This window comes from Podarcis vaucheri (genome assembly GCF_965113315.1).
Source record: "Podarcis vaucheri genome assembly, chromosome: 2".
NCBI classification, from domain to species: domain Eukaryota; kingdom Metazoa; phylum Chordata; class Lepidosauria; order Squamata; family Lacertidae; genus Podarcis; species Podarcis vaucheri.
The window spans coordinates 99,047,759-99,072,225 of NC_138760.1; the positions used below are offsets into that span (position 1 = coordinate 99,047,759).

General features: G+C 41.0%; 1 protein-coding gene across 8 annotated transcripts in view; it reads right to left on the minus strand.

Annotated features, from left to right (window-relative positions):
- The window catches only part of CNTN6 (contactin 6), a 194,000-nt gene that overhangs the window by 28,876 nt on the left and 140,657 nt on the right, over positions 1-24,467 (minus strand). For all 8 annotated transcript variants that reach the window (XR_014216004.1, XM_082209351.1, XM_082209350.1 and 5 more), the window contains one exon: positions 4,053-4,180. Coding sequence is in view for 7 of the 8 variants with exons in the window: in XM_082209351.1 (XP_082065477.1) it covers positions 4,053-4,180 (128 nt within the window). In the remaining variant the exon portion in view is untranslated. The remainder of the gene's footprint in view (positions 1-4,052; positions 4,181-24,467) is intronic.

The following is a 24,467-nucleotide window of genomic DNA, read 5'->3' on the forward strand; positions in this document are numbered from 1 at the left end:
AGGATACATGTCCGCTATATGAAAAAATGCAACACTTCAGAATCTTTAAATGCTGGGAGGCATCCAAGTAACTTTGGGCGCAGAGAATTGCTTGCACATATAACCTGGGGCTGGATTTTTTTTATTGAACAAAAATATACATGTGTGCACACTGTTGCAATGCCACATCTCTCACAGCATCTAAATCTGGTTTTTATGTGCTATTGAAAATTAAAGTTGTTTGCTATATTAAGTTGCTAGAGCCACCAATGGATAAGACAAAGATTCTAAGCATAAATGCATACATATATTTAAACAATTCCTGGTAAGATGTTATATACACAGTCCAAGACATTATCTGTTGCTTAGCTGACTTTATAAGCCCCAAACAGTTTTCTTAGGGAATAACAGACATTTAACGAAAAGGGGAAACTAAAGTTTGGATGGGAAAAAAGGGAAACTAAAGTTTGGATGATAGTTTTCTAACTTCAGCAAATATATACAGTATATTGCTGAACATATTTACGGTGCTTGAAGAAACAGGCATGGCCATATCAAAAGGAATGAGTAACAGAGCAATCCCAATGTCCCTCCCTCCCTCCCTCCTCCTCCTTGCATGTGAGAGGAACAGGGAGGGGTTTGGATTGGACTGAGATGTTTCCCTCTGCCAGTCTTGCCAACTGGCAATGAGGCCAGGCAGATCACTCTTCCATCTGCTGCTGAATGGGCAGATGGGTGAGATTGCTGCTGGTGAGCTTCCTGCTAGCAGCAGCCCACAGAAAGCCCCTCATTGGAGGTGGCACCTACTCTCTGCCCCAGCCACCATGCCTAGCATGGCTGCAAATGAGGTGATGGCCTCCTGCTGGGTGGGACTTGGGTTTGCAGCCAAAGAAGGGCATGTCAAATACTGCCAATAAATATTCTGACTTATGAACAGCAAAGACTGCTTATGTTTGCTTGACGGAGGGGAGACAACTCTTTTGAAAATGTTAAGCAATGAGTACCACATATTGTATAAAACAAGGGCCAAAGCCGAGTAGTTGTGGAATGCCTAGAGAGGTGCTCCTGTCTCCATCATTATTAACTTTCAGGATTCCTGTTTCCCCAGGCATTTAGTAGCTGAAGAATACTGTTTCCAGTATAAGTTGGGTACTCATTTTCATATTATTTGCGAATAGATTCCCCCCTCCCCCCCCGGAAGCAAATAACATGGAAATGAGTACCAGACCTGCACTATATTCCACTATCATTCCAGAAGTGGTTTTTTATGTTGTGTGAAAGCTCAAATATAATGTAGAACCTATCAAGGGAAAGTCATGAAAACAAAATAAACTGCCATGTGAATGTGGCCCTGACTCTAGTTTGAGCTGTATGGGCGGGGGGATTTCCCCTCATTAGTGTCATTTTGTGTGTTATCTTTTTATGCATTGTATGAACCTGCAATCCAGCACTGGGACACATGCAGGGTAGAAGAGTAGTAAAATGAGGCTGGGTTTTTTTTTTAATAAGAAGAAACAACAAAATTCCTTGGTCAATGGACTTAGCTGCAGCATTCCCTGGATCACAGCTACAGCTTAAATGCGGACAGTTTTGCTCTATGCTAGCCAGGCTATAAAAGATATCCAACCTGCACTGTTACCACTTTCGTAACAACCAAGTGAAATGTAATTCACTTGACTACTGGTATTACAGTAACATGGCTGCTGGCAAGGTAAAAGTATTTTGACATTATAAAAATAAAACTAATCAGTGTGTATATTGGCGGGTGGGCGGGGAGAGACACGCAACTATGTTATCACAAGCTATAATGGCCACTCCATTTTTCTTCAAAATACCATCATTGTTAATGTTATCTAGTGTCACCCTTTTTTTGCAGAGGGCTGATAATTACATTTAAAGCAATTTGCCCCTAAAACCCATTCCTCATCAGTTATAGTCACAATTTAATGTCAGAATGCAGAGCTTTCTGTAGAGAAAACCAATTATTTTAAAATGCCAAACAAGATCAGATTGAGGGAAAACCACACACAAATACTTAAGTTGCCCCTCTACAGCTGCTGTTTCCTGGCACTTAAACAACCTCTTCATGGGTTTATCACTGGGGGCTTAACCCAAGCCCTTAAGAATGCTTCTGTATCTTTTGAGCTGTAGGAAAATCTCTATTAGCTGGCAGCCATGAACTGCCCCCACTCTCCTATCTTCAGGCACAGCAGCCATTACAAAGATGACAGGATATATTTTAAGCCCGTCTGCAGCCAGAGTTCACCCATAGCTACAGAGCTGCAGAGTTCTTGTATGGCTACGCTTCCTATCTGCACAGTACAAGCTATTGTACAGAAGGCTGTCCACAGGCACTCCATATTTTGCTACACAGATACTTGTCACATCAGCTGGTGAAAAGCTCATGTTGGCCCAAGCCTTAATTGATATGGGATGGATACAGACTACCTGTGTGCAGAACTCTGCCCTGGGGGTGGGGCTCCTGTTTCCCCTTCTCCTTGCAGTCTCTGTGCCCATTAAAGAGCGGCTCCAAATGGCTGGGACAGCCTTGAGAATAGTGTGAGAGTGGGGAACAGGCTGAATGGAGAATTAGTGAAAAAAGCCTCCGACCGTGCATGGGAATGCACCTCTAGCAGAAACGTTCCCTTCATTGAAATGAACGGGAAGGCCACTGCAGGCAGATTTGTGGTGGTTGTGTATTGTGGGATTCACACCTCATGTTTAGGAGCTATTCATCAGAAAATGGATATCCCTGGCTTATCCCCCCCCCCCAGCGTGATTTGTTCAGGAAGCGGCATAGCTCGGTGGTGCACATGTGCTGCAGACATAATGTACCAGGTTCAGTCCCAGACATCTCTCATTAAAACATGAAAGACCTCCATCTGAGAACCTAGAGAGCTGCAGCCACTCAGAACAGGATATATCGGTCACATGGAGAAGATGCCTGATCTGGTACAAGGTAGGCTCAGCAATCACAATGTAACTTCTCATTGTGTTGTCCTCATAGGGTCTCTGCTCTTGATGCCAGATGCTCATTGTATCTCCCTGATATGTTATTGAGTAGAACAAATCCCTTACCAGACAATTCAGAAATACAGTTGTACCTTGGAAGTCGAACAGCTTAATTCTCCTGAACGTCGCAAACCTGGAAGTGAGTGTTCCAGTTTGTGAACTATTTTTGGAAGCCGAACATCCGACGGGGCTTCCGTGGCTTCTGTTTGGCTGCAGGAGCTTCCTGCAGTCAATTGGAAGCCGTGTTTTGGTTTTTGAACGTTTTGGAAGTCAAATGGACTTCCAGAATGGATTCTGTTCGACTTCCAAGGTACGACTGTATGCAGTTACATGAGAGACATATGCTCTACTCAGGCACCAACTTTAAATATGTGAGGGTGGATTGTGTGTGCTCCTCATACCAGTTCCTTCATGCCCTCTGCATGTCCAAGTGTGACCGTATGGATAAGGGAACAGTCCTGAACTCACCATGGAGGATCCCACATATTATAGAACTCAGATTCCCCTCCCCCCAGGGTTTTGCACTGCACAAAAGCCTCAATGAGTTCTAGAGGCTTCCCCACTGCAGAACTATATCTTGGGAGTATGGAAGGACACTGGGAACTGGGATGAGGACAGAGCTAGTGCACTCATTCACACCCTTCTCTCCTTGTGTCTTTATTTATACCCCATTACAAACACCTACGTAGGGCTGGGTGTTTAAATTCTGAATCTGAGTTGTATTTTACTGTAATATCTCTTTATACTTTATCACATGTTTGGAAGAGAAGCAACCTATTTGAAATGCACCAATATCCAGACTGGAGCCTGAGAACTGATTGTGTATTTGTTGTCAGTATCACCATCTAAGAATGATATCAAAGCACTGGCACCGCCTGCAGTTTGGCCAGGCACCCTCCGGTTTGCCAAAGGCATCTCAGCATCCCTGTTCCAGACAGGAGATTTGGTTCAAACCGTGCCTCTGACAGTACTATTATATTCTCTGACATCTCAGCATGGTTAATCAAATATGCATGTGCATTTTCAATATGCATAAAGCGCAGATGAAGACAATAAAGTACCTTTCACAATCAGGTTCCCTGAGTTCCTAGCAACTCCAAATTGATTCATTGCTATGCACGTGTATACACCTGCATCTGATTTGGTAACATTATATATCTTCAGGCTGCCATCCTCTACGATAAAGATTCTGAAGAGAAGGGGGAAAGAAAAGAACCACACAAACCAGTTATTAACAGGATATTGTTCTGAGCATTAAAGCCGTAACAATGATGTAACGTTACTTTTAATATTTGGACATGAATCATAGTTGATGTTGTCTACAGCAAACTGAGCACAATCCAGATAGATTTTCATCTTGGTGTATCATTCATCACTGTACTAGACACAACAGATTAGGCATACCAAAATTGACTAATAATCTATCAACACCAGTAGCCTGAATTCTTCTCTGCTCAGCATCAGATTCTCCTGAGGAAGGAATAAATCCACAATAAGAAGTCTAATTATGTTGCGTTTCCTCAGGTGAAGAATACTCCTGATCTGAGATAATGAACTATTTACAATATGAAGTATGTGACCTATGTAATTTTCACAATATTAGAGAGTTATTAGTCATCTGGCATTGCTTACAATCTGACCAGTTAAATAACGAAAACAGCACAAAATGATTGCCATAACTTTGGTGCATCACTATGAGCCAATCTGTGAATTTCAGCTTCACGTTTTTCCTACCCTAGTTCAGTTCTTCACGGTCCCACATCAGTTTGTGAACTATTGTCTTCATGCAAATTCAATAGCCTTTTACTTTGACATTCTCCAAACAAGCACATTATTGAATCATAGAATCATAGAATCATAGAGTTGGAAGAGACCACAAGGGCCATCGAGTCCAACCCCCTGCCAAGCAGGAAACACCATCAGAGCACTCCTGACATATGGTTGTCAAGCCTCTGCTTAAAGACCTCCAAAGAAGGAGACTCCACCACACTCCTTGGCAGCAAATTCCACTGTCAAACAGCTCTTACTGTCAGGAAGTTCTTCCTAATGTTTAGGTGGAATCTTCTTTCTTGTAGTTTGGATCCATTGCTCCGTGTCCGCTTCTCCGGAGCAGCAGAAAACAACCTTTCTCCCTCCTCTATGTGACATCCTTTTATATATTTGAACATGGCTATCATATCACCCCTTAACCTCCTCTTCTCCAGGCTAAACATGCCCAGCTCCCTTAGCCGTTACTCATAAGGCATCGTTTCCAGGCCTTTGACCATTTTGGTTGCCCTCCTCTGGACACGTTCCAGTTTGTCCAGTTGTGCCTAATATACACATTTTCAAGCAATATCTCTGAATATATTTTCATATGTTATTTTCACTAATATGTGCATTTTTAAAACACATATTACTTAAGAATATAAGAAGAGCCTGCTGGATCAGGCTAATTGTCCATCTAGTCCAGCCTCCACTTCTCCAAGTGGCCAGCCTGCAAGTAGAATTTGAACACAAGAGCCCTCTCCCCTCCTGTGGTTTCCTGCAACTGGTATTCGGAAGCATTACTGCTCCCAACTGTGGAGGTAGAACATAGCCATCATGGCTAGTAGCCTCTCCTCTATCCATTTGTCTAACCTTTGCCCCAGTGTGTGCAGTTATACATTCCTAGGTTGGAGAACTGCACTGCAAAATTCGGAGAAGTTTGTCTTTTGAAAGATGGCTGCTTTCCAGTTCCTGTATTGTTTCAGGAAGTGTAAATTACCGTAACTACAGTGGTACCTCTGGTTACAAATTTAATTCATTCCGGAGGTCCGTTCTTAACCTGAAACTGTTCTTAATCTGAAGCACCACTTTAGCTAATGGGGCCTCCCGCTGCTGCTGCTGTGCCGCCGCCACACAATTTCTGTTCTCATCCTGAGGTAAAGTTCTTTACCTGAGGTACTACTTCTGGGTTAGCAGAATCTGTAATCTGAATCATCTGTTACCTGAAGCGTCTGTAAACCAAAGTGTTTGTAACCCAAGGTGTTTGCAACCTGAGGTACCACTGTACGTTCATTTTTAAATGAGAACCAAATTAATTTTCCACCCTAATCATCATAGCCATAATCAAAAACCACACTGGGAGTTGTTAGGTTTGGCATAAATTTGTAAGAGTGCTCATGCACTACAGTTCCCACTCATTATTGTACCACATCAGAGTGCATTATAATGGACAACATCCCATCACAGCGCTATCTCATTCTAACTCAAACCTGAATACTTGCGGGTTGTTGTTGTTTTGTATTCATCCACAGAGGACCCAATTGCCATCCCTTCCCCTTATTTGACTGCAGCCCTAAAATGGGAGAGGGCAGAGTCAAGTGACCCAAAGAAAATAATCCAAGCCACATCTTTCTGAAGAGAGAGAAAATTATTACTACTATCCATTGTATAACATTGTTGTGCCAGCTGCAAAATGCAAGAGCAAACTATAACGTGAGCAGAGCCAGAGAAACTAATTTGGAGTTAATTATCACAGGCTGTGTTCAACCAACTGTCAAACACAGGAGAATTCTCACACCTGTGCTTAGTGTTTGAGGTGATCAGGTGTCAGATTTTTTTATTTTATTTTAAAAAGCTAACTCCCTGGGATTTGCTTTTCATGATGGCACCCCCTCCTCTATTTGGCCCCATTGCTGAATCAGTAAGTTGCTTTAGTACCTCCTCTTTGTTTCTCTGCCTAGACTCAACTTAAAAATTTATACCGTCCTCAGTTAAGTTTTAATACATTTATATAGGTAGAGAATTGATCAAAATGGGAAAAAGAATTGGTTTGGCACATGTCTTCTGCTATGATGCTATGTGTTTTGTGTTTTTATGTTGTAAAGCCACCTGTGAACTTTGGGTGAAGAGTGGGATATAAAATTAATAAATAATAACAATGATGTCTGTGCTTCAATGAATGCAGGAAAGATATTCCAAGCCCTATAACTAATGTGCAGTACTAAACACTAAATGTGCTTTGCTTCCAGTCTGTTCAATGGGGAAGTGCATTGCAGGGAAATTAAAAGTTGTGACGGCGCTGGAGAGTCCAGCCATGTAGATCCAGTTCTTGCATCAGTGCTGGGGGAGTTTGTTTGTATGTTTGTTTTTTTAAAGTGTGTGCTAGAGACCCAATGTCAGCTATGGCTGTAATACTGCCCAAGAACTCCAACCATGGTAGACTAGGTGCTGGTGCCCAACCTATCATTTGACTTGGCATGTGATCAGTTGCACAGAGCTCTCTAAGAAGAATACCATTTTATCTATTTCCAAAGGATGGAAGTCTAGTTCCAGCCAGCGGTGGAGCTTCATGCTCCAGCACTGGGGGGGGGGAGAGCAGGCGGGGTGGGCCTGGCGCATGTCCTGGGGGTAGGGCGTACCACCCGCAAGGGTGTGGCACACATCCTAGGGGTGGGGCATGCCGCCTGCAGGGGCGTTGCACCCAGTGCAGGCTGTGATGGCACCCCACTGGGATCGCATTGCCAGGGGTGGTGCGCTCCTCTCGCACTCCTCTTCCTCCACCAGTGGTTCCAGCCTGCATGTATATGTTACTTGGGTACTGTAATGAAAGTTGGTTAAAGATCAAAGATCTCCAGATAATAGGGGAACCCTCTTTCAGGAATGTGTATTTCTCTGCTGGGTGAAGAAGCAGGCCTTGATCACGCAGGCCCAACTCACTTCAGTTTGCAGCCTATCATAGTGAGCAAAACCCACTAAGCCTTGTATGGTGGTCTTCTAGGTGTAGTTCCCGGCAGGCAGCAAACAGGTTTACTAAGGCCTTGGTGGAGCACTGTGTGTGGCTGATGGGCTGCTTTTGGCCTAGTGGAATCACAAATGGTAAAGAGCTGTATTACCGTATGGTTATATTTCATAAATAAATAAATGGGACCCTCAGAACCATTACTTAGGGTGGCCACAAACACACCACACCAGAACAGGGAATACACCCCTAAGCCAGAGGGCAGAACAGGCCAGAGGGCAGAACAGGCCACAGGGCTGCTTGAGATTCCTGCACTGAAAGGGAATTGGACTAGATAACTCTCACGGTCCCTTCCAATTCTATAACTATGTGATTTTTTAAAAAATTCACAGAATTTATATGCCGTTTGATTGAAAAACAACAACAGCAACCAACCCTGAAAGCGCTTTATATATGCAGGTTCAGATTTAGAAAGAATTACTGTAAGTTAGGTATAAATCCAATACACAGAAATGCATTGTGGAGAAGACTCTGTGCCTGCTCAGTTGGCTTTCCATGTACTAGCTATTGATGGGGCAACTCTGAGGAGGCTGCTGCTCTCCCTCCTTAGAATTCTTAGTCATTAAACAAGGTTTGGACCGGACCACACTTGAAAAAGAGGATGCCTTCGGATAGAGAAATGTCTTCCATGAAGCAGGACCAAGAATCAGCATATCAGATGGGAGATTAGTGACAAATTGTATGAGAAGCTGGAAAGGTAGACTTCACAATGCTATCAGCATGCTGGCATTTCCAGATAAGAATGTCTATGCTCTTCAAAGTAAAGTAATACTTTTTAATTGGCATCACTGAGCTCTGCATCAAGCCACCAAGATAAAGGTTTCTTTTCCCCCAAGTTTTTGTGTGTGTGTGTGACATCCAGTGACTAAAATAGATAAAGAAAGGAGCTTTTCAAACACTTTACATTGTCTGAAAATCTTGTATGGTTACCCTTGTGGAGTTGTCTAGTGCTTAAATGCTTGAATTAAAAGAAGATAAACGATACATTATCATTGGAAAGAATCACAGATTCTTTCTCTCCCCCCCCCCCTGAAGATGCCCTGTTTGGGATGCCATAATATACAAGGGTTGAACAAGGGGGAGGGACAGAATTATTAATATTCCATAAACTGCTACACACTGAGAGCAAACTAAAAGCTCAATGAATGTGCATATTGAGTGAATCTGTTATGGATAGAGTTTAGACTCTGCGGCCCTTAAAGAAAACAGTGGAAAAAAGGCATCTTAGGGACTTCCGGGTTAGCGCCTCCGGCAATGGCGGATTTCCTCTGACTGGGAGGAATCCGCTTCGTGGAAATTAGGGTCTGGACCGCCACGGCGAGGCAGAGACCCACCTAAAACCACAGGCGGGAGAAGCCTGTAGACATGGGATTCAGCTGGCACCTTTTGCACCTCCCCTACTCGCAGGGAAACCTGGTTTCGGGGATCCGGAGCGATGTGGGGTGAGAGGCGCGGTGCTTCAAATCGACTGCTCTTTTCACGGAGTGCAGCCGCATTGCTGTTGCCGGAGAGCGCTGACTTTTTCCTGTGGACAATTGGATTTTAAACAACTACCTGTGAGTAGAACGGAAAATTGGACTATGAAACATCTTAATTTGGCACTGAAGTGGGAAGGTTCTAAACAGGAAGTCTGCCTTCCGCTTTTGTAAATAGATTGAAGCAAAGACATTGCAAGCTAAAGTCTGGAAAGTTTTGTAAAGGACTAAATCTCCATCGGCTAAAACTACTAAACCCCCCCTTGGAAGCAGGAGAAGAGGGGGGAAATCTTAGATTGTTTAAGCCTGCAGGAGAGAGAGTAAAGAAAGATAAATTTTCACCGTCTTGAACCTGGGAACGGAGTGCCAGGAAGACAGACGTTTTGGGAAAGTTCATTGACTGTGAATAAAACGTTTCTTGACAGATAATTAAAAAAGAGAAACATATTGATTCCAATGTTTCCTTTTGCATTTAAAAGGAACAAAATATTTGAAAAACGAAAGTAATTTTGTTGCTGGATCTGCTTTCAAAAGGACGGATACAAATAGAAAATGTTTTTCCCCTAGAGGGAGCTTTTGAAACTGTTGCAGGAGTGGAGCTGGGGAATTTTCCAGCTGCAGAGATTAAAGATCGTGAGAACCAGATATTGACCTTGAACAAGAATGTGCGCAGAAGAAGCCTTAATGATTGCTTTTTGCAAGACAAGCGCTTTACTGGAACAGCTACATGAGAAGATGGATTTGATAACTGTTGCTGTTAATAATTTTGGACAAACAGTGAATACCTAAATAGAAACCAATCAGGAACCGACCCAGGAATCCGCTTTGACAGGGCAAGTTGTGCAGAAGGCAAAGGAGGAGGTTGTTGTTGAACCTCAAGTAATACAAGTGGAAAGAGCCGTGGCCTTGCAGGAACATAAGCTGTTGTTTTTGATGACTGAATCTGGAGAAAGTCAGATTTGGAGAGATGGAGTCTTGTTTGGTTTGGAGATGGGAAGTTGGATAGATCCCCCTATGCAGGGATGTTCTGGCTTCTGGGATCTGGTTTTGGGCCAGGGGGAGTCTGGAGTTGTGGGGGCCTTCAACTTTGGAGGGACTTTGAAACATGCCTTCAAATACCTTTTGGATTTTAGTGCTGACTATGGAGAATGGGCTGACCTGTCGAGAAGGGATAAAGACATTGTTAGGTTGGAGTTTCCCCGAGATCTACTCCTCAGCGATAAAGGAAGGAAATTAAGAACAAGATCAGCAGAAGATCAGCTATGAAGCCCTGGGCCAGTCATCCACTGTCAGCCTAACCTAACTCACACAGTTGTGAGGCTAAAGTGGGGAGTGAGAGAACCATGGACACCACCCTGGGAATGTAAATAAATAAATAAGGTCCATTTGTGAGGTGGAAACAACAAATGTCCCTCAACTTAGAAATGACACCTGATGTTTAGAAAATAAGGTAGTTTAGTCTACTTCGGTGCTGTATAGAAGTGGGTGAATTATGCCAAGGAAGTGAAACAGACCAAGAAAGCAAAATACAAATATTCATGGAGATATGCATGAAACATTAAAACATTTGAATTGTTGTTAGAATACAAAATAATCAGCTTGTTTTCCATCTTCTTCTTTTTTTAGTTATAACATTTATATACTGCCTTTTCTAATGCATATTGTGTGGCATTTGCAATATCAGTTTAAAAGAGAGGGTTTGGTACCCAGTGATGACATCCTGTTTGTGCAACAGACATCTGTTCTACCAAATGGAGCTTCCCTTTTCTCTCCTCCATCCCCCAAGCCCCCTGTGTGCTTTCCCAGAATTGTTCAGGAGGGATGGGGAACCCTCTGGAGCAGAGTGAGGGGAGCACAGGGGGATGTGGGGTGGGGGGAGGAGAGGAAGAAGAAGTCCCATCCTGGGGGAACTTTTCCTATAAATACAAAGACAGAGAAGCACTAAGACGCTTAAAACCAACAGTGTGAGCTCCCTGACAAAACTGCCAGTGCTGAAAAAGTGTATGAGAGATAAAAGTAAGGACAACCAGGCATTCTGTCCATCTTCTATCTCCATCAGCAGAGTATGTAACGAGTTCACACTATGGAGTTTATAGAAAGGCCAAAAGTCACAGAATAGACTGCTTGATAGAAGAACAAAAAGTGGCCGATGTGAAGAGCCTGCTGAGCAGGAAATTGGGGTGGGCCCTGATCCTGGGAAGGATAATGGTATGTGAGAGGAAAAAAGAGCAAATAAGTAAGTTAGAAGAGCAGTTCTTGTCTGCAAATCAGTGCAGAACTTGGGGGTCATATTCAGCCTGGGTCAACTTTGTAGGTCAAATCTGACTGACTATTTTCAAGGTGAAGCAACCTTATGAATGCTCCAGCATGCATTACTATCTTAAGTAATTGCTCCAACAAAAGTGATTTTTGTTTCTACACTTCTTTTTAATGTTTATCATTGTACATTGTGTTCAATTTCTATGAAATAATAATAATGATCCTGATCTTCTGACCAGTTTCTTAGACTACTTTTCTCACAAATTTAAGCCACTTACACTACAATCCTACATACAGTAAAATGGGAATGAGGCCCACTGAGCTCAGTGGAGCGTGCATATTTGTTTGTTTTGTCAGCTACTTTATCTTGCCCTAGACAACCCAAAACAAACAATCACACATAGATACATTAAAACAAAGAGGAAAAAGAAATACATATCCTACCCACTTCTAAAAGGCCACAGATAGTTAAAGGCCAATAGCTTGGTTATAGAGGAAACTTTTTGCTTGGCACCCATAGATACATAATGATGGCACCAGGCGCGCCTCCCTGGGGAGAGCATCCACAAATAAGGGGCCACTACAGAAAAGGCTCGCTTTGTGTTGTCACCATTTGGACCTCTTTTGGAGGGGGCACATGAAGAAGGGCCTCAGATGATGATCACAGGGTCCAGGTTGGTTCATATGGGAGAGAGGCAGTCCTTTAGGTATTGTTGTCATGAACTTGCATTATTTAGGTGTATGGGCCACATCTGACCTGCCAATGTTTTTCTGGGATGGAGGGGAGCATTTTCAAGGAAAGCCTTGGTGGGTTGGTTATAGCCAGGTGTATTCCACTGTCACTTTGATCAGGTGTCAGTTATTTGATTAAAAAAAAATCAACAGTTCTTATTTTGCAAAATATATATCCATACAAGACAAACATGTTGCTCACAAAAAGGACTTTAGAACAGCATTTTCACCACAGCTTTTCTAACATAAATTCACTTTGGAACACTACATGGGAAGTTCTATGTTGAAGTCAAAGGTGCAAGATTTCATTATCAAGACATTCCAAACCATTCTGACAAATTTAATAGAGTTGAAAAGTCACCCTAATGAAAATTTTTCTTAATTTAGGAAGTCAGTCCCACTTAGAGATGGATTACTGATGCTGACTTATTCCCTGAACTTTAGCTTAGATTTTGTTTTTAACTATGCTCACTTTTACAAAGCCATGACTCAGTGGATTATAATGACTCGGGCATTCAGGCATACAGTGGGCACTCACGTTTTAGGTTACCCTGCGCCCTTTGAGAGGTTGAGAAGATAAGTGTCTTGCTATGTTTAAAATCAACTGGTCCAATTAGAGGTAGATCTATTATCTTTGCTCCTGAAATAAATGTTTAATAAATAAAAAAACACCGCGGTAGCAGTCAGAAGGAGTTCTAAAATTACTCCAGAATAAGGAGCTTTCTCTTTTTAAAATGTAAACATTGACAGTGAACCCGAGAATGGAAATACTGTGTTGCATGCTGCCATAATTAACCACCATGAACTCTGCACTTGCTGATGATTCACATTCTTCTGTGGATGCAAAATACAGCACTATTGAACACTCAGGCTCTTGCATGGAAAAGGCTTTCTATCGATTTTGTATATGACCAAATGTGTTCTTGTAGACCTACTGAGTTTTTGGTAAGCCCTGTATACTGATACAGTCGTACCTCGGGTTAAGAACTTAATTCGTTCCGGAGGTCTGTTCTTAACCTGAAACTGTTCTTAACCTGAGGTACCACTTTAGCTAATGGGGCCTCCCACTGCCACCGCGCCGCCACCACCGATTTCTGTTCTCATCCTGAAGCAAAGTTCTTAACCCGAGGTACTATTTCTGGGTTAGTGGAGTCTGTAACCTGAAGCATCTGTAACCCGAGGTACCACTGTACATTATTGTTCTGTCTGCTTCTGCCGTTTATATTCATGCAAATATTTGCTTAGTTCCAAACTAGACCCAGACAGTATGTTATTTTAATAGCAGCTCCAATGGGGCTGCTGAGAAAGGTTGAGGTTTTTGCAGTGGCGTAGCGTGGGTTGTCAGCACCGGGGCAAGGCAAGTAATTTGCGCCCCCTAACCCATGGATTTGTGCCCCTAACCCCCAGATGTTGCGACCGCTGTGGCCGCCCCCCCTGCACCCCCCACGCTACGCCACTGGGTTTTTGGTCCATGAGGTTAAATCTCCCTCCATGCTACAGTCCAAATACGGGGGCAGGGGGGAACCTTACCCAAATAGGGGAACTGTGCAAGTAGGCATTATTCTTAAAGCTTGGATCTGTAACAAACTCTCAACCAAGCCTATCTCATACTGTTGTTGTGAATATAAAAAGAACAGGGGGAAGAACACTGTATGCAATTCTGAATTCCCTGAGGGGAAGGGGAACATAAAAATATAAATAACACAAACAGTTTATATGCGATCTATGTTTGGAAGGCAAGAACGTGGTAGAGAAGAATATTTTCATGACTATCCTTATAACTGGACATCCCCCCCCCAAAAAAAAACACCTAAAAAGAAACGGGCTTAGGCTTTTGCATTTGAGGTTTAATTCATTTAGGGTCAAATATTAATTTTTAATCTGTGTTCTTGTTTAGGTTATATCGATGCACTTTGTTCCACTGGAGCCACTGAATTAAAGAAACTTTACTCTTTCAGACATTGCTGTTAGCTTATAGTAATGCAATATGGACTATGCAACACTACATCATGCTAGGTTGACAAACATTTTGGTTTTCCAACGCCGTAAACCCGGAAGTAAATGCTTCGGTTTTCAAACACGCTTCGGAAGTCAAACATGCCGTGTGGTTTCTACTGAGTGCAAGATCCTGAGGCCTAGCTGTTGGCGATTAAGTTTTTGGTTTTTGAACATTTCAGAACTTGAATGGTCTTCCGGAATGGGTTACGTTCAAAAACTGAGGTACCACTGTACTTTGGACAACTGGGTTCAGGGCCCACTTCCATTATGAATTTACCACATGAGCTTAGTATGATAATGCATGTTTACACACGTTTTTAAAAAAATAAAAAATAAACTGTTTAATATTTTGCAGATAAAAATATACTATTGTTGATAGTACTGTGCATAAATGTATTTCTTTATTAGTAGAAACACTTCTCTTTCGACATTGCATTACCACATGGAAGAAATGTAGCATGACATTTCCCACTTCCCTTTCCTACAGTCACCTGTATATGTGTGTGTGTGTGTGAAGAGACACACTCTTTCACTGTCTTTGACATAAGAGACCTTTGCTCGTACTATGCAGAAACACACCTCTGAAAAAGAACAACTGTGTTCATTTGGAAGAGTCACACACACATTTAAATGGAAGTGTGAAAGAAATCAAGCTGTGATCATATGTTCACATTTTAATTAAAAATGGGCCAAGCATCTCATCTGAACAAAATATTGTTAATGACCGATTCCCTTGATCTGCAGAAAATGAAAGCATTAGATCTGTTTAGTAAGGCTAATGGGAAATTCAAAAAATAGAAACTAATCAGCATGTGCTAATAGATTTTAAACAAAGAAGTTAGCTGGTATTATGCTTCTTCTACTGTGTTCTAAGCAGTGATACAAGTTTAATGTAGTCTGTATTATTATTATTTTTAAAAAAAAACCTATAGAACTCCTCGTACAAAATTAATTCTTTAATAGCAAGAATGAAGAACCCGTGCAGCTCTCTTCAGGCCCAGCCAACATGGTCAGGGATGATGGGATTTGTAGTTCAACAATATTCAAAAGATCCCTATCCCTGCTATATAGAAAAATACTCCAGTGAATAAAAGCCCCCTGCCATTAGGCAACCTAGTCTTGGCTCAGGGGCAGCTCAGAGCTCATCCAGCCACGAGTGCAATAGGAATAGGAAACCCCAAACTCCAGTGTTTCCTACAGAAACCATGTCAATGATTAGGCATCACATTCTGGGACCTGGTTTTTCAGACTAGTTTTTCGGACTAGTACATTCTGGTGTCAAATACATATATGTATGCTCATCTGTGATATCCACATTGTTACCCATGTTAGCTGTTCTGAGAAGATAAACATTTATTAAGCAGGCATGTTACAAATAAGTTAAATAAATAAATAAATAGTTTGCTGCAAGATACACTGGTATTTTCCGAAGCCATTTGTAGTATGTGGAGCTGCCCTTAGATGGAAGAACTGGTCTTTAGATACAATAGTATGCTTTTTTTCCTGAATCAAACTGCAGTGTATACTTCTCTGAACAGAGGCCAAAGACTATACACAGCTTTCATTCACCTCTCTTATCTCGGTCATTCTACTGTTCATACCCCATTCAGTACATCTCATAAAAGAAAAGTCTACAAACAATTCACACAAAAGCATCTACTCTTACAGAAAAGAGTGAAAAGGAGAGTTTAACCGAATTATAGCTTCAGCCTATAGGCCAACTATGGAAAAAAATAAAGAGAAGAAAGCAAATACAAGGGTAGATTTCATTGTACTCAGTCCCTCCAGTTTTCTTTAGAGGAATATTAAAATCATTAAATGAATTTATTTGTGTGCTTCTGAACTGACAGCATAATTAGGTCAAGTGAATTAGGTCTGCCTAATGACGTATTTGTCAATAGTGCCGCTAGAATACATCTTAGACTCTTATGATTTTCATTATATTGTTGAGTTGGGGGGGGAGACCCCCCTGTAGTATCTACATTCAGTGAAGGGTTGAAATTTGAGCAAACTCCAAAATTCATCCTAAATTGTTTAGCAGGGGCTGGGAATAATCCTGGCAAGCTTCCTCATGAGGCCAGCCAGACAATGGCTCTCTGGCGACTGTGTGGTTCAAGAAACAAAAGGCTGATAACAGCCTGGTTTGTTTGATAATAGTGTTGTTGTTTAGTCGTTTAACTGTGTCCAACTCTTTGTGACCCCATGGACCAGAGCACGCCAGGCACGCCTGTCTTCTACTGCCTCCCGCAGTTTGGTCAAATGCATGCTGGTAGCTTCGAGAGCACTATCCAACCATCTCGTCCTCTGTCGTCCCCTTCTCCTTGTGCCATCCATCTTTCCCAACATCAGGGGCTTTTCCATGGAGTCTTCTCTTCTCATGAGGTGGCCAAAGTATTGGAGTCTCAGCTTCACGATCTGTCCTTCTGGTGAGCACTCAGGGCTGATTTCCTGAAGAATGGATACGTTTGATCTTCTTGCAGTCCATGGGACTCTCAAGAGTCTCTTCCAGCACCATAATTCAAAAGCATCAATTCTTTGGCGATCAGCCTTCTTTATGGTCCAGCTCTCACTTCCATACATCACTACTGGGAAAACCATAGCTTTTACTATACGGACTTTGTTGGAAAACCATAGCTTTTACTATACGGACCTTTGTTGGCTTTTACTATACGGACCTTTGTTGTTGATGTCTCTGCTTTTTAAGATGCTGTCTAGGTTTGTCACTGCTTTTCTCCCAAGAAGCAGGTGTCTTTTAATTTTGTGGCTGCTGTCACCATCTGCAGTGATCATGGAGCCCAACAAAGCAAAATCTCTCACTGCCTCCATTTCTTCCCCTTCTATTTGCCAGGAGGTGATGGGACCAGTGGCCATGATCTTCGTTTTTTTGATGTTGAGCTTCAGACCATATAGTAAGCCATCAGCAAAACACAACACCCTCTGCCCAGTAGCTTTTGTGGTAGGATGCCTGATGCAAGTAACAGGGGACACTGTCTTCTGTAATGTGCTTGAGTTACAGAGGTTGCTACAGTGACCAAAGGTGGCAGGGGGATGTTGGAAGTGTAAAGGGCGGAGCTGTTTTTGGCAAGTGCTGCTGGGAAGGAGAAGAAGTGGGGAGGACTCCATGTGGGGACTGATGGGCAATAGCCATGCTTGCCGGCTGGAGCAGGCTGTTAAAGAGAAACATGGGGATGGTGCTTAGGATGCCGATGAAGGACAAGCCCCTCTTGATGTAAATTCTGTCAACTCTCTCCATATAATTTCCCCTTGTTTTCCCCCAAAGGAAACAGAAACCCTGGTTAATGCCAAGACCTCTGGAATCTTGCATCGCACAGCAGATATTGGTGTGGCCTGTAACAATATGTTAATGATCTGCATGTAATTTGTATGGCAATAATACCACAGTTTAATAAAACTCCATTTAACTATGTGTAAAAGAGTCTTTTCCCTATCTCAGAGCAGATTTTAATGAGCTTTGAAATCAGTTGCCACAATTTCACTGCCAATAAAATATATACTATTAAACCTGAGGTTAATTTGGATCAAAACAGAATTCCAAATTCCAGTTGAACAGGCTTATTAAAGACATTTGAGTAAATAAAATTATTAGCAACAATAAGTGAGAGAAAAAAATATTCCTGCTAATTAAAGAGGCAATTATATTCCATTTGTGTGTTTTTTCTAAGCACACCTTGGGGTGTATAAACTAAAAATACAAATATTTGTCATTGGGGAAACACTGTGTAGATATGAAATGTGTCGTCCTTTGTGATTATCTCCTTCGCAATTCATTGAGAGGATTAAAGTGTGTGTGTGAGAGAGAGAGGAGGGGAAGCGTGGAAAGAGGGAGTTAGACAGAAACAGAAAGCACACCATGCAGATGGTGTTGTCTTAAAAATAAAAAATAAAAGCACACAACAAAACATAAATCCTGAAGTTTAAAAGTTGAAGGCAATGACTTCCTAAATCCAGCTATTAAGATTCTGATTTAGATTCATGGAGCAGCATTCAAAGAACCACACAACTAGGGAAGCTCTGGGTTTGTGTTCAAACAGCAGCAATCTCATGCCACATAACAACTCAAAATTGAACCCAGGAAGCCTTTTAAAAGGGGTTTATTGTGGGAGACTACTGTTCAAGGGGGGGGGGGATCTCACTGGCTGTACTCAAATTCTTAGGCACTCCTAAATTAAACTTTTTGGATGCCCAGCTTCAAGATATGAATAAAACTACCCACTTAGTAATGTGCAGTGAAATATTAGGAGTCTGGAGCTCAAGTACATTTCTTTTAGATTTTAAATCTCAGTTTACCTGTATATTTTATTGTACAAATTTTTTTAAAAATCCACTAATCTCAGATAGTCACAACATCATTAGTTTCCAAGTCTAATATTGGTGCTGGTGAACTGAAATACCATTAATTGTGAGCCATGGTAAAAGACTCAAGTCTTCAATGAAACAATTAAGAGGTTTAAAGAGAATTCAAAGGGATTTTGATGACCCTTCTGCCTAGAGTGAATCACTCCCAATCTATCTTTATTTAGGTATATAGGAAGCAGATGCACACCAAGTCAGAACATTGATATATTTCGCTCCGTATTGTCTACGCCTATGAGCCATGGAATCCAGACAGAGGACTTTCCTAGCCTCCTTGGAGATGCTGAGAAGGGAACCTTTTACATCCAACATAAATAGCATGTGCTTCAGTACTGCGCTTTAACTCTTCTATAACAGTATCCTCAACAAGGGGGTGGGGTAAAAAACAACAAACAACCTACCTTTCTGGCTCATAAATTTCATAATTTTTTGTGAAGAAACCTTGTATGTAAGAAGTTACTGCCATGAGCACATCACGGAAACATAAAGAACTGTGCCCATATTGTACACCCACGTCCTATAGTTCAATCCATTCCCACCTCAGAGCCATGTTACTTAAGCATCATGACTTCATGTGAAAGAGGCATCAAGCGATTACTGGGGTGTGGGGCTGCACTCTTGGTCCCATCCATGGTCCTGGCCCCACCTCAGAAGCCACAAGTTTGTGCGGTCATCTGCAGTTGAAGAAGCCCATGTGCAAGGAGGGCAGGCATCTTCAAATCAGCCACCCATTCTAATGCATGGACATGTAGCAACATGCCCAACAGTTGGGCCAGGGCCCCAGGAACATGGCTCCACTCCCCACATTTTTCCTTTGCAGGTCAGTTTGAATTCAATACAGTCTGCAAAGGGAAATGTTTCATCTGACTTCATGATGATGTCATGTGACTGAGAAGTGGGCAGTCTTGTTCACCTTGCACATTGGCCCGCTGGGGATAAGTGATATTGTATATGGCTCTCTTAAGTCCTATGAGCTGCTTTCTCTGTGTGTAGGTACTAGACATGGACACACCCATTTTTCCTGTTTGATAAGTGTTTCACAGTTGTCAAATTAAATCTCATTCCATATTCTCCATGTATTGGGCAGTTAAATTATTTCAATAATAGGATTATATGACACTTATATCACAGTTAATGTACATTTATATGTATATATTTACATTTTCTTTTTTGCATCTTGGTCTATCTGATTTCTGTCCTCCAACATCCTTTTATGGCAACATCTTTAACTCCCTTGAATAATTGTCTGTGTCTTCTGATTGCTTTTCCTTCCTGGTCAGCCACGCTGCCTACTTTCTCTATGACTGCAACCCAATCACTGTTGCTGTAATCTAAGTTCCATAAAGACTATATCTGCATATCTATGTACATGAACTTATGAACACATAATTACATTAAAAAGAATTCTGTGCTGTGTAGACTCAGCAAAAACCTTTAGTGGGTAAAGAACAAGGGAAAGAATTCAGGTTAGTTTTGTTGTTGTAGTGGTTATCAAAAAAGCTTTATTTTTAAACAATATATAGAAGTTATGTATGGGGGAATTTAACATTTTCTTTAATAATTTAGCTTGCTACTGTTACTTGCTGGCTGATGGAGCCTAATGTTTGAGCAAAATCTGTGCTGAACTTTCCAGAGGTGCCAATGGACCATGCAGAAGTCACAGCTCTGAGAAGGTGCAAGGGCACTCATTAAAAAAGTTTCGTACACTTTCACATCCAACAAAGGAAAACTATGAAAGTTTTGATAAATTGAGGCCAGCAAATTGTCACTTTCAGCTGAAAAGTTACAACAAAGGAAGAAATGAGAACTAAGAATGATAGGAAAGGGAGAAGTGCAGACCTTCACCTTTCTTATTGTTACCTTGAAGAAAGAAATGTTTTGTTCCTCTCCTATCAGAATTTCTCTGTTAATGTTCTTGTCCACCTTCTCACATTTTGATATTCAGACAAAAAATATGGAACTTTCCCTTAAGATCAGCCTCCATACCAGTGTACTCAAAAATGATCCAAATAACACATTTTTTATATAAAAAGGGGGGATATTAGAAATTACAGGCCACTTAGCTTAATATCTGTTTGGGTAAAATTTGTAGAAACCATTGTTAAAGACAGAATTACCAAGCATGTAGAAGAACAAGTCTTGCTGAAGAAGAACCAGCATGGTTGCTGCAATGGCTAGTCATGTCTAGCTAAACCTTTGGAGATCTTTGAGGGTCTTACTAAGCATATGGATAGGGAGGATCTAGTAGACACTGTGCATTTTGACTTTCAAATGCTTTCAATAATCTGTGTTTCCAAAGACTCAAGAGTAAGCTTAGCACTCAGGGGAGCAGTAACTTGTTAAAGACTGGGAAACAGTGAGTAAGTAGCAATACATTAACAGTTCTTACAATGACAGGATGTAAGAAGTGAAGTTCCCTAAGGAACAGTATTAAGACTTGTGCTTTTTAACTTGTCTATAAATGATCTGGATTTAATCAAGAATAATCACTATGTGACCAGGCTAATAGCTACAGCTGTAAATAACTATGTGTGTAATGATAGGGTACATCACATGGCACTATACATTAATACAAGTATTTGTACACAGGTCTGCTATTTTAATATAGAGCATATTAAAAAAAAATGCTACTGCATTTCACTTCAAGTAGAAAAAATATGGGCAAAACTGGAATTTAACAGAAGCAAAAGAAGTCAATAAGAACGTTGGAATTACTCAAATAAATTTTTCACAGCCTTGAAATTTTTAAACTCATTATCTTGAGAAGTGGAGAAGGAACTGATAGAGCAAAAGTGATGCTGCCTGTTAGTTCTACATAGTGTTAATGTGGTTTCAGCTGAAGTGAGAAGCAACAAGAAAAAGATATCCAAGCAATTCTGCTGAGTGCCCTGAAATTTTGCATGCATTTTCATATCTCAATAGATACTGCAAAATGTGATGACTGGAAGCATGAAGGGAAATCTATGCCTTTGATTTCTGTCACTTCACCCATTAGCCAGAAATAGAGTTGAAGTGATTAATTAAAGTTAGCAGCTAAGGAATCAATCTCATTGGTCCACTAAGTAATACAAGTACGTCATCAAGAGAAGAGATCAATTTTTATTTATTTTGCTTTTATGGTGAAACTGTCTTCGAAAGCTTGCGTTGTCCTGATAATCTTGCATTGTTTCAGCTCTAAAAGCCAAAGCCCACAGAGGTCTATTTAATAAAATGAAAATGAACATGAACTTTCTGGTTGATGAGGACGTAATACAATGTTTAGGTAGGAGGACAACTTGGGTGATAGGGGTGAGGAGGGAAAAAGGGGGGTGAAGATTCCAACTGAGATTCAGAACAGAAGGCAGTTTAATGTTTCACATAAGAGAAAACTAGGATCTGAATGACCAGTATCAGATACTACTTAAAGAAGTTTGTAATAACTATGGTCTGGTTTGTATGACACTGTAAGCCGAAGAACAATCTTAAGGTGTGTTCTTGGATATAATTTTTAGTTAGCAAGGGGCTAACTTTGTTAGTTAGAGCTTAACCAGCAGCCCAGATTCAGATGACATGCTAAGCCAAATGTTGGCTTAGCTCAGCATTGTGCAAGAGTAAAAAAGGCTGGGAAGCAGCAGAAAACAACTGTCCAGGAGTCTGCACATTCATGCTGTCTTGATAAGTCATAGTTTGGTATACTCCGTGGTATGAACCACTTCACTGTCTAAATCTGTTGCTTGAAAATGCAGAGCTACAACAACAAAACTGTTATTCACCTAGATTGCTAAAGTGCCCGTTTAAAAATTATTATTGCAAAATGATTTAAAATATTTCCAAGTATTGCCAAATTTACATTCCGCCTCCAATTCTACACCATTCTTATCTGTCTAAACAGAAAGCATAAGACAAACTGAAGCACTGGAATAGGCTAATGAACTGGGAATGAGAAAACACTTCTTGTTTAAAGCCTGCTCTGTGGACTTTTGTACATCTCCCCAAGACATATATGGCCTTTGTCTTTATTATATTCAATTCTGTAATAGAGAGCATGACTTTACTGCATAGGAGTATTTAATTTTCTAGCTGAGGTTCCACCTAGCCCCACTGAAAGGCAACGGCAGTGGAAACAGTTGCACATGACACTGTACTGCCATGAGAACCTTCCCACATGAGTTTTACCACAACTGTATGATTAGAGTTTCTCTCTAAGGTCTCTCTAAAGTCATACTCATTTCTTAGTATGCACAACACCAGCTTGGATTGCTGCAAACTCTCTTACCTATTTTGAGATAGAAAAACTCGCCTCTGAGAAGTCTGTCAATCAAGCACATTCCCCACCAGGTTAAAATTAATTACAGAACCAGAACCAGAACCTCCCTTCAAAAGTAGAGCATTCAGCCCCTAGTTACGCCTCATTAATATCAAATGTGGAACTTCTTCAAGTTTTCAAAGAGAGTGAAGGAAAGGCTTGAGAGGCATCAAAACTAATCCCCCTATAAAATAGACTTTAAGCACTGCTGTTTTTCTAGAAAAACAGGTGCCTGAACTCATCATGAACTTCTCTCTTGTTCTCTCAGAATGGCAATAACACCCACCTGAGCTCCTGTGAGCAATGGCTGGAAAAAAGCCCTGGCTTGAGGTATGGTTAGGAGACCACCAACAACTTTCTGAACTACAGTGGTACCTCTGGTTATGTACTTAATTCATTCCGAAGGTCCGTTCTTAACCTGAAACTGTTCTCATCCTGAAGCAAAGTTCTTAACTAGAGGTACTATTTCTGGATTAGCGGAGTCTGTAACCTGAAGCATATGTAATCCGAGGTACCACTGTATTTAAAACATGGGGTCATTTGGTGATACAAGAAGTTATGAATGAAAGTCTCCTGTGGTTCAAAATTAGGATTCAAGATTTTTTGCTACTAACAATGCATATCATCAAACTAAATGAACCAAACAACAGAAGTATTGTCTGCTGAATACATTAGTAGAACATTTTAAATGCATGTGAAACTTTTCGGATAATAAAATATTTTGGCTTAACATTATGCACCACTTTTAATATCCCATATAGGTCATCTGTTAGCAATCAATAGGTAGTCTTTATTTGTTAGTGTGTAATGCAGCAGTTACAACACTAGTTCAGTCACTTAGGTTTAGGTAAAGAGCTTCTACTGTTTGTCTTGTTTGACAATGTACCATGGAAGAAAAATAAAAGAGGTGACACATGCAATTTTTTCCTCCACATCCTCATGGGAGATGTACTTTTCTCCTGATGATGCTGGAGCTCCTGGCTCCTATTTGTGTTTAGTAGCGATCAAACTCAGAATTCAGAAGTTTTCCAAATCTGTATTTCCAATACATATCTGGCCCCTGTAGGTAAAAGGGATACATTTCTCCTCAGATACCAAAAGATGGACCATTAGGTAAATTTATCATTGTCCAGTTAAAGAGTGGGATTCAGGTTGAATAAACAATGACCTGATTTATTTAACCTAATATCTTAAAAGGTGAAAATAATAGGCTTAAGTTTCCCTGTAAGACTGACAAACGTACAACTTAGAAAATATTTATGCCATTTTGACATAAAAGCGGTGTACAGATTAATAAATAAAGACATAAAAGTTAGAATGCTCTTGTACATGCAATAGCCAGATTACCTAGTCAACTTCAACCAGATTATCATTTTGTATCATTTAATTTATCTGATCCAGCAGCTCTACTTTATTTTGGCATGTTTCTTCAATCATCTCACCATTTTTGAAATGATTTTGCTTCTACTTTCCCAGGCTTCTCCTGCAGGAGAAAATAACAACCATTGGATACACCCAATGATCTTTAGACTTTTTTTCTATTAATGAACAGCAGCCCACTATGTCACATGGCATTGCTGTTGATACT